This window comes from Chinchilla lanigera, unplaced genomic scaffold (genome assembly GCF_000276665.1).
Source record: "Chinchilla lanigera isolate Chin_1 unplaced genomic scaffold, ChiLan1.0 scaffold00019, whole genome shotgun sequence".
In the NCBI taxonomy this organism is placed as follows: domain Eukaryota; kingdom Metazoa; phylum Chordata; class Mammalia; order Rodentia; family Chinchillidae; genus Chinchilla; species Chinchilla lanigera.
The window spans coordinates 24,474,159-24,484,640 of NW_004955420.1; the positions used below are offsets into that span (position 1 = coordinate 24,474,159).

The window sequence follows — 10,482 nt, forward strand, 5'->3', positions numbered from 1 at the left end:
ACACACACACACACACACACACACACATTATGAGTTTTTGACAGAAAGGAAGTATTTTAATTCCTGTTGTTACTGAAGAAATAGCCTAGTTCCATATTTCTCAAAGTAGAGTAGCTATACATCATGTCGTAGATGTGACAGTCTTGATTTATTCTGTCTGTTGCCCGGACTTAATTGTTAATGGTTGCTCCCTTTATTCTCACGTCTTAGTCTACTTTGACCAGACAAATTTGTCTTTGAATGACCAGTTTAGTTTATTGTAAATTTCTATTGCATAATAGTCCTGTATATTTAGAAAGTATAAATTACACACTGATTATTGCAGTTTATTTCAGCAAAAATATGTGAACAAAATTCAATGGTGCAAAGATGTTACAAAAATAGAATCTTAATTTTCAGGTTATACCTTAAGAAAAACCTAACGAATATTTTTGTCTCCAAGTCAGTTTTCCTTCTCTAAGTCACAACGTTCAGCAGCCATTTCCCGGGCGCCAGCCGGGTGGCAGGCAGAATTGGTAGGCTGGGGACACAGTGGAAAGGCACAGTCCTCCTCCGCAGGGGGCTGAGCACAGAGTGTCTGCGTAGGCGGCCCTGGGAACAGGGAGGGGCGGTGCTGCAGGCTTAAGAGGGCTTGCGCTGGTAGCGCTTCCTACACGGGTAAGCCCAAAAGATGAGTAGGCCAGAGCAGTTCAGCAGTGTGAGAGGAGCTTAGGACAGTACTGCAGGTGAAGATGGCAGCTGTGTGAAAGAAGAGAGCGGATCCAGGTGTGTTGGCACACGAGCGTGTTGGCTTACAACTGTGAGCACGGGGGCTGCAGAGGGAGATGCTCTGAGAGTGTGAGTTCAAGGCCAGCTCGGGCTACCTAGTGAGACCATGTCTCCCTCACCTTCCAAAAGATTCCTTTTAAAACTTAATTACAGTACTGTGAACAGACAACAATGCCATAATATCAGATACTGTAATGTCTATCAGTGTACCATTACTTTTCTCAGTTACCTTATTTTTTTTAAAAATTCATCCGTTTAATCAGTCACTGTGGTGCGCGAGTATATTCCCAGCTACTTGGCAGGATGATTGCTTCAGCTCAGGAGTTTGGGGCCTGGCTGGGCAATATAACAGGTCCTTGTCTCTTTAAAAAAAATGATAGTGAAATCTAAATTTTAACTGCTACAACAGCATGAGCCTGAAGCCCCACCTGCACAGCAGGCTAAGGCAGGAGGGATGCTCGAGGCTAGCCTTGAAAATAGTGAGACCATGTCTCCATAAAACAATAAATGTCTTTATATCTGTGTTCTACAGCGTGTACACAGGCTTTTGTTTTCTTTAATACAATTCAGATTTTGTGTGTTTAAAATTGCCAGAGATTTGACTGTACCCGTAAGAGGTGAGGAGTCGTGAGGAGGGCAAGGAAGGAAGGGACTCCGGGAGTCTGGAGGGCTGTGTGGCAGGGCCTGTTTGCGAGGAATGGAGAGTGACGTGTATCTCTTGGGTTTTCTAGTTCGGTACTTTTTTCAAATTAAAAGAAAATGATAAAGGTGCAGTTAATTCAACATTTCTTAAAGTAAGAAGGAAAGAAGTAAGGGCTCCGATGTAGATAGGTTTGCAGTAGAGAACAGAGCAGCTGGAGAAACCATTTCCTATAAAGTGAGGGATTGCAGGGGGAGCTGGAGGAGGGTGTAGCAGCGTCTGGGGACATGAGGAAGGCCTGAGGGAGCACATCTCACACAACAGTGCGCAAACCCAGCCTTCACACTGAGGCGTCAGCAGAGGACTAAGCAAGTTTCCACGGGACAACTTCTGAGGATAGGTGAGGCAGGCGTCACCGGTGGTCCAGAAAGCAACTGCAAATAGCAGTGATCGCGCCAGCGCCAGCACAGCCCATGTCAGGTCGTGTGGTGGCGCCCTCGCCTGTGTGTGGGCCGGAAAGCATGCGGCGGGATTGCTGGTGGGAACACAGGAGCAATTGGAAAGCAAAAGCAGCGGCAGCAGTGGACTATTGTACGGTCTTTCAGAGCACTTTCAAGACAAGAGGTGCTGGTCAGTTTGACAGGGACCCCAAACAATCTAACACAGCCTCTCCCTCTTATCAAAGACAGCTTTAGTACCTCAGGACTTACAGATTGTGGTGGAGAAAGCGGGTGTGTGTGTGTCAAATACTACTAATTTCAACCCAGGAAAGGTGGGTGGGCTTTCTGGTCTTTTTAGTGGAGAAAGATACCTAATGTGAATATTTAAATCTATGTTTTGTTTTGTTTTGTTGAGACAGGGTCTCACGATGTAGTTAAGGCTTAAGTTCACTGTGTACCCACCCTGGCCTTGAACCCACAGCAGTCCGCCTGCCCCAACCTCTTGAGAGCTGGGACTACAGGTGTGCGCTAGCACGCCTGGCTTAAATGTACTTAACTATAAAAGTATATTTGGCCCAAAATTTGAGAAAAGTGTTAGCTTTCTCCTGTCACTTTTTTTGGTTTTTAGAAAACTGAAGTATTTCTATTGTTTTTTTTTCTTTTTTCTTTCTTTCTTTTTTTTTTTTTTTGTACTGGGAATCAAACTCAGGACCTGCTTGCGAAGCAGGCGACTTGTGCCATATCCCTGGCCCTTTTTCTATTGTTTTTTGAAATAATTTTAAATGTACAGAAAAAAAGAAAACAGAACAAAGAACTGTGTGTTTCTTTCCAGTATTGCTGACATTTGCCACAGTTGCCTTACTCCATAATATATAAAGGGATGTACATATATTTCTGTCAGTTTTGTTTTATTTCTGTGATGATCTCTCAAAATTCTCATGTGTTACTTACAGTGTGAACAGTTATTGAAAATATTGCATTCAGAGATGTCTGGTGTCATAAATGACTAGATTCTCATACCTGCCTCTGCATTTAGTCTGTCACTGTGTGTTTGGGTTAAAGTATAAGGAAGAAAATCCATGCTAGGCCTGGTGGCGCATCCCTGTAATCCCAGTACTTGGAGGCTGAGGCAGGAGATCACTGTGAGTTTGAGGCCAGCCTGTTCTACATAGTGAGTTCAAGGCCAGTCTTAACTACATAGTGAGACCCTGTCTCAAAAAAGAAAAAAGACAGACGGAGAAAATTAATTTCCCACATATAAGTGGTTCGGAAGAGTATTTTGGTAGTTTTTTTTGGTGGTGGAGCACTATGGTTATTATTTGAATTGACCTAAACATTTGAACAATGATGGCTTCTTATGGGTTATTTGTAGTGTAGACTCTGAACCCATATCACTAGCTTTCTCTCTCTCTTTTTTTCCTTTTGGTACCAGGAACTAAACTCACGACCTCACGCTTGCCAGGCAGGCACTTGCGCCACTGAGCTATGCCCCTGGCCCCTCGCTAGCTTTCTGCATTGTTAGGGTCTGTTGGTCTCACTTGCTTTGAAAAGCATGTTTTCTGGAAGAAGTAGTTTGACTTTGGTACACAGATATGCTCTTTGACTGGTACTTCAAACATTTAGACCCTTCCTTTTCTTATTAGTGCCTTCAGTTTTGCGGAAGGAGGAGCTGGCACCTGCCTTCCTCCAGTGTACTTTGACAGGAAAACTAAGGTATTTAGGAAGGACTAATTGTTTCCATTGTGTTATTGTGTTATTGTTTCTCATCTAGAATTTCAGTTTGCACTTCTTTACTGAAGTAGACTGTTTAACCAGATTGTACTTGGGCTGTGTTTTTAAACATTTTAAAGCACATGTTTATTCTGAAGGCTTTTGTTCCTGCAAGGGAGTTTGCCTGCCCTAGCTGTGGAGTTTTAAGAAGGAAATCTAGGTCAGTAGCTCTGAGCAAAGGTGTAGGCGGGACTCTCTGTCAGTTAATGGTGCTTAATGCAGCTTTGGAAAGTAGCAAGTGGGCCTTCTGTATCCTCGAACCACAGCCCCAGGCTCCTGCTCCAGAGCATGAGGAAAACACACCTACTTCTCCAACTAAAACCCTAGTTCCTTACGGAAGTGTAAGACACACATGCAGAGGCGTGGCCCTTTCAAGTAGATTTTATAAGTGACACGTTGTTTGAAGTCTTTTGTGATGACTTAAGCTTTTCATTCTAAATGCAGATCGCTTTCCAAGAAGTTTGGTGTAGGGGGTGAATTCATTAACAAACTAGGAAGTCCAAAATAATGACCTTGTGGCAACTGTTAGAGCAACTTACTTACTGAATACTGTTATGTACCACGCAGTGAGGTCAGCACTAGGAAGAAATAAAGTAGTAAAATACAGCTTTGCCTTTTTATTTTTTTTCTCAGAGGGGAGCAAACTCAGGCCCTCAGGCTGCCTTAGCACTCAGCTAAATCCCCAGCCCATTTTCACTGTTTAGAGCAACATGAATTCTCACGTACTAATACATGTGAAATTATGAAACTTCTTGATGAACATAGACTACTTAAGGGTATTAAATATGAAAAGAGGCTAATGAAGTAAGTGGTTAAGGACCAAATTATCAATGACTGTTGAAAGAGTTGAGAGGAAAAAACCCAGGCATGGGGGAGCTGGGGATTTAGCTCAGCGGCACAGCGCCTGCCTGGCAAGCGTGAGGTCGTGAGTTTGATTCCTGGTACCAGAGAAAAAACAAAAAAACCACCAAAACCCAGGCATGGTGGACTATGCCTTTAATCACAGCACTTGGGAGGCTGGGGCAGAAGGATCATTACAAGTTTGAGACCAACTTGGGCTACACAGTGAGTTCAAGACCAGCTTGGGCTACATAGTGAGACCCTGTTTCCAAAAAAACAAACCAAAAAAAAAAGACAACCCAGAGGAAAACGAGCAGACATCAGTGGAGCGGCTCAAGAGAAAGAACCCCAAGTCTAGCTCTAGGGTGGAGTTGGGCAGGAAGGTTGCCAGGTAAGGCATCCCTGATCTCATGCGCAGAGGCCTGGAGACAGGAGGGAGCCTTAGGGACACATGCCTGTCCAGAGCATGGTTCTTCTCTTGGAATGAGCGACAGGTTGTCTTTATTAGCTTACAAACAGAAGGGAAGTATGCCTGTCCTACACAGGGTATGATTGGAGTTACCGAATTTTCCTTTACTACAGTGATTATAGAACTGAACAGTTCTCCTTAGTGCTGTACTGACCAAAAGATAAAATGTCTGGCTGTCCCAATTACATGGTTAACTCCTGGCAAAGCCAGGAACAAGAAACCTAGTTATCTCTGCTGGTGCCCAACCCTGTCCTTGTTTGCCCATCCTCCTTCCCTCCTTCCTTCCCTTCTTCTGTCCCTCCCGTCCTCCTCTCACTCGCTCCCTCCTCTTTGTAGTTTAAACCCTGCTCTAGGTTTATTAGAATATTAATAATAATAAAAGAGGAAAAAGGAAAACCTGTGTTTGTAAAGGTACCCAAAGTCTTCCAGACCGTTGGGTCAGTTGCAGACTGATTCCTGGCTTCAACTTTTGAGCACCACAAACATCTCTTTGCTCCTAGAATTCTCGAGTTAATTTCTCTGTAATAATCTAGAAGAGGGCTGTATTACTACATTTGTGCATATGTGTGTGTGTGTTTGTTGAGACAGGGTCTTGCTATGTAGTTCAGGCTGGCCTTGAACTCACTATGTAATCTAGGCTGGACACGAATTTGTTGGAAATCCTCCTGCCTCAGCCTCCTGAGTGCTGGGATTACAGGTGTGTACCACCACTCCCAGTTTGCCTCAGTTCTTCAGTCATAAAAGTACAAAGATAGTAATATATTCATCTTCTAGATAATTATAAAAAAATTAACTAGAAAGTTATAGGAGAAAAGAGATGTTTCTGGTGCTCTGCAGTTGAAGCTAGAAATTAGTCTGTAATGCTAAGTGTCAGATTGTTTCTCTATCGTGTTGAAAAAACTTTCCTTTTTTTGTTGAAGTTTATTGACTCCTTTACTTAAAAGCAACTGACTATAACTATGTAGGGTTCTTTCTGAACTTTTTTTTTTTTCCATTCTGAACTTTATTCTGTTTCTTTTAACCAAGTGTGTGGTCAGTACTACAATGAGTTGGTACAATTATGGTAACTTTTGAGATCAGATAATGTAATTATTTTACCGTTGTTTTTCTTAAAATGATTTTTGGCTTTTCTGGGTTTTTAAAGTTTCCATATAAATTATGGAATGAGCTTGTTATCTTTTTAAAATTCTGCTGGGATTTTAATTTCAATTTCCTTAAATCTCTTGGTCAGTTTGAGAATTGTCATGTTAACAATCTTGGTTCTTCCATATTTTAACTGTTATTTTGTGGTGGAAATAACCTTCTATTTGCCAGTATTACCAGAAGATACTCTGTAGTGTTTTTAACCTTAATTAGAATGTTATGCTTCCAGTAATTTATTTTTTTCTGTCTGTAAATTTTTAAAAAGTTTTCCTGAAAGGCATTTGCTAGATTGGATTATGTTGCCTGATGTGGTGTTGCAGGGTAGTAATGTCAGCACTTGGGAGGTTGAGGCAGAAGGCCTTCCACAAGTTCGAGGCCAGCCTGGGCTACATTGTGAGTTCAAGGCTAGCCTGAACTATATAGTGAGACCCCTGCTTACAAAAAACAAAACAAAAAAACAAAAAGATTTGGTTATATTGAACTAGCTGTGATACTTTGTAGAAAATAGGCTGTCTTGTAACTTGTTTTGCATCTGTGTCTTAAGGGTCTCCAACTGAATTCCTGGATGAGACAATGGCCTACCCAGAATATCAGAACAGCCAGAACTGGCCGGAAGGTGCAGACTTTTGTTTCCAGCCTGGGCAAACGATGAACCCTATGCCGACTGGTAAGTGTGGCCTTGTTCGTGCCTGCTAAGTAAATATGTGCATGATATGTATACTAGAAACCGGTACCCATCACTTAGATAAAACATTTTAGCCTAAATGCAGTTCAGAAACCACAACGAAGTTGGGTGTGATGGTGCAGGCCTATAATCCCAGCACTCAGGAGGCTGAGGCTGGAGGATCACCGTAAGTTTGAGGCCAGCCTGAGCTACATAGTTCAAGGCCAGCCTGAACTACATTGTGAGACCTATCTGAAAAACAACAAAAAAAACAAAAATCACAACCAAAATATCATTATTCCTCCTGAGCTTCTGGTTGACCTTTATCTCCTGCTTACCCTTTCTTTGAGGCACTTATATTCTGCAGATAAAATCTGTTTCTCCTTTTCAAAATCTGGTTCTAATAAATTATTTGAATTTCATGTGTTAAAAACTAAAAGATCAGTAGTATCTCAGAATCTTAACTCTTTTTTTTTTTTTTGGTTTGCTTTTGTTATTATTTTTTGAGACACAATCTGGCTATCTAGTTCAGGCTGACCTTGAACTCACTATGTAGCCCAGGCTGGCCTCAAATTCAGGGTCAGCCTCTCAAGCGCTGTGATTATAAGCCTGTGCCACCATACCCGGCTGTCAGAACCTTAATTATTCAAGAGGGAATTGTTACAGTAATAATTGTGCCATCCACAAAAAGGCAGAGGGGATATAGCTCAGTGGCCTGGCAAGCACAAGATCCTGAGTTCCATTCCCAGTACCAAAAGAACATACCATTTGTTGACTGCCTGTTTTTTTTTTGCCAGGTACAGTGCCAGAGCCTCTGAGTGCATCTTGCTTGTTTCTTACCTGTCAACGTGTATTATTATCCTCACTTGAGAGAAAACTGACTTATACTCAATTTGTATAAAATTCAAGGGGAAAAAATTGTGTTAGAAAGCATCTCAGATGCAGCGCTTCTCTGCCCAATTGGCAAATGTGAGAGGGGTTCCTTCAGCCCATCTATTTTCTAATTCAAAATTTTAGAATTCTTTTTCACCATAGTCAGAAATTTTGTATCTTTGTGATATGACCCTCTAGCTCTCTAACCACTCCAACCCTAAGCAACCACCAATCACCTTTTTGTTTGTATATATTTGCTTATTCTGGATGTTTCCTATAAATCGAGTCAACGTAATATGTAGTCTGCCTGCCTGCCTGCTTGCCTGCTTCCCTCTCTCTGTCTCTCTCTCTGTTTCTCTCTCTGTCTCTCTCTCTGTCTCTCTCTCTGTCTCTCTCTCTGACTTTGCACTTGCCAGGCAGGTGCTGTGCTGCTGAGCTATATCTCTGGCTGAATATGTAGTCTTTAGTCACTGGCCTTTTTAAAAACAAAACAAAACAAAACAAAAAACTTCACATGTTCCTTTTTTACTGAGTATGTTCCTTTTTAAAAAAAAAAATATAGCTACTGTGTTGGACATCTCGTGGTTCTGATTTGCATTTTTATAATGACTAATGATGTGAATTTGTTGTCATCTTTTCGAGTGCCTATTGGCCATATCTGTATATTTCTTAGAGAAATATGTATCCAGAATCTTTGCCCATTTTCCGTTTTGTCTTCCCGTTCCTATGCTCTGAGTTCTATATATTCTGCATATGAGATGTTTTTCAGATTTGGGATTTGCAAACATTTTCTCCCATTGTGTTCATTGTCTTCTACAGTGGGACATAAAAGTTTTTTATTTTGATGAGATTGAGTTTATCCATGTTTTCTTTTTTTGCTTGTATTTTTGGCGTTAATATTTATGATTTTGTTGCCAAAACCAAATTCATAAAGGTTTATACCTTTCTTTTGTTTTAGTTCCTATATTTGGGTCTTTGGGCCATTTTGAGCATTTTTTTTTTTTTTTTGTATAATGAGAGGTATTACAGCCAGGTATGGTGGCACACACCTATAATCCCAGCACTTGGGAAGCTGAGACAAGAGGATTGCTATGAGTTGGAGGGCAACCTGAACTACATAGTGAGACCCTGTCTTAAAAAAAAAAAAGGGGAGGTGTTACTATTAAATTCATTCTTTTGCTGTGGATATCCCTTGTACCAGCTTCATTTTTTTCCAAAAACCCGTAGAATAGTCTTGATATCCTTGTTGAAAATCTGTGAAGCACGAACACATGATTTTCTCAACTTTCAGTTTTATTCCATTGATTTTTGGGTCTTTTTTCCAAGATAGTTGCCCTTTATGCCCATGGGTTCCTTATCCAAGGATTCAATAAACCATGGATCTAAAATATTCAAGGAATAGCCCAGCATGGTATAATCCTGCCACTTAGTGGGGTGAGGCCGAGAGATTACCACAGGTTCAGAACCAGCCAGGGCTACGTAGTGAGTTGAAGGCCGGCCTTAACTGCTTAGCAACACCCTATCTCTCTTTTTTTTCCCCCTGGTATCGGGAATGGAACACACGACCTTGCGCTTGCCAGGCAGGCGCTGTGCCGCTGAGCTAAATCCCCAGCCCCAGCAAGACCCTATCTCAAAACCAAAACCAAAACCCAAAATATTCACGGAAGAAAAACTGCATCTGTACTGAGCCCGTACAGACATTTATTTCTTGTAATTCCTTAAATGATGCATTATTAACAAGTATTCTAATACTTAGTAAGAAGTATTTCCATAGCACTTAGATGATAAGGTATTATAAGTAGTTTAGAGATAAAGTACACACAGAGTGCACATGGATTTTACGCTTTAAACAAGAGACTTGGGGGTGCTAGGGTGTCGGTGTATGTGTGCTGGTGGGTTTGTCGCCAAGCTCCTGTTTGTGACAAGGGACAGCTGCAGTGCACAGGCGTGCTGGCTGTTAGCTCTTCGGTAGGTTTTGCAGTTGGGAAGTGTGAGTTCACTTTTTCCTAATGTCATTGTTTTTTTCTTTCTTCTTTTTTTAGATGGGAGTCTTGCTGTGTAGCTCAGGCTGGCCTGGAACTTAACTGTGACCCTCCTGTCTGTGCCACCGAAGTGCTGGGATTACGGGCGTGTGCAACCACGCTTGGCCTGGAAACATCTTGAGGGAGTGATGCATTATTAGCCTCCCCGGAGGTGCTAGTTAGAAATGCAGATTCTCAGGACCCAGTTAAAAACTCTAGGGTGATTGATGGAGAAGCTACATTTGACAAAGCCTGCCTAGAAAGCAGGACTTTTTCGTCTTGACCAGCTTGACCAGCTCGACCAGCTTGGCTTTTTTTTTTCCCATGTGTGAAAACACAGATTGCCTGCTTCTGCCAGCCCTGGGTCGAGAGCCTTTCCTTTCTCTCAGGATGCCAGTTGCTTACCCGGTCCCCTTTGGATGATACCTACTTGATGCAAAAATTTCCCTTCTTGACCTTTTTCTGAAAACATTATTTTTTAATAATTTAAAATTAAGTCTAGGTGTGGTGGCACACACTTGGAATCACAGCAGTTGGGAGGCTGAGGTAGGAGGATGGCTGTGAGTTCAAGACCAGCCTGAATTGCATAGTGAAACCTGTCTCAGGCCAAAAAAAGTGTTTATCTAGTAAATATATTTGAAAACTTAGATTTCTCAGTATTTTCACCTTCTAAGATGTTAGTTGGCTTATTTAGATAATCCAAGAGAATATTGGACTAGCTAGGTGTGGTGGTGGACATCTGTAATCCCAGCACTTGGGAGGCTGAGGCAGGAGGATTGCTGTGCGTTTGAGGCCAGCCTGGGCTACATAGCAAAACACTGTCTCAAAAAGAACAAAAAAAAAAAAAAAAAAAA

General features: G+C 41.7%; 1 protein-coding gene across 11 annotated transcripts in view; it reads left to right on the forward strand.

The window, feature by feature from the left end:
- Map4 (microtubule-associated protein 4) overlaps window positions 1-10,482 on the forward strand; it is a 99,919-nt gene that overhangs the window by 36,667 nt on the left and 52,770 nt on the right. For all 11 annotated transcript variants that reach the window (XM_005383384.2, XM_005383390.2, XM_005383382.1 and 8 more), the window contains exon 3: window positions 6,615-6,737. In XM_005383384.2, coding sequence (XP_005383441.1) covers window positions 6,615-6,737 — 123 coding nt within the window. The remainder of the gene's footprint in view (window positions 1-6,614; window positions 6,738-10,482) is intronic.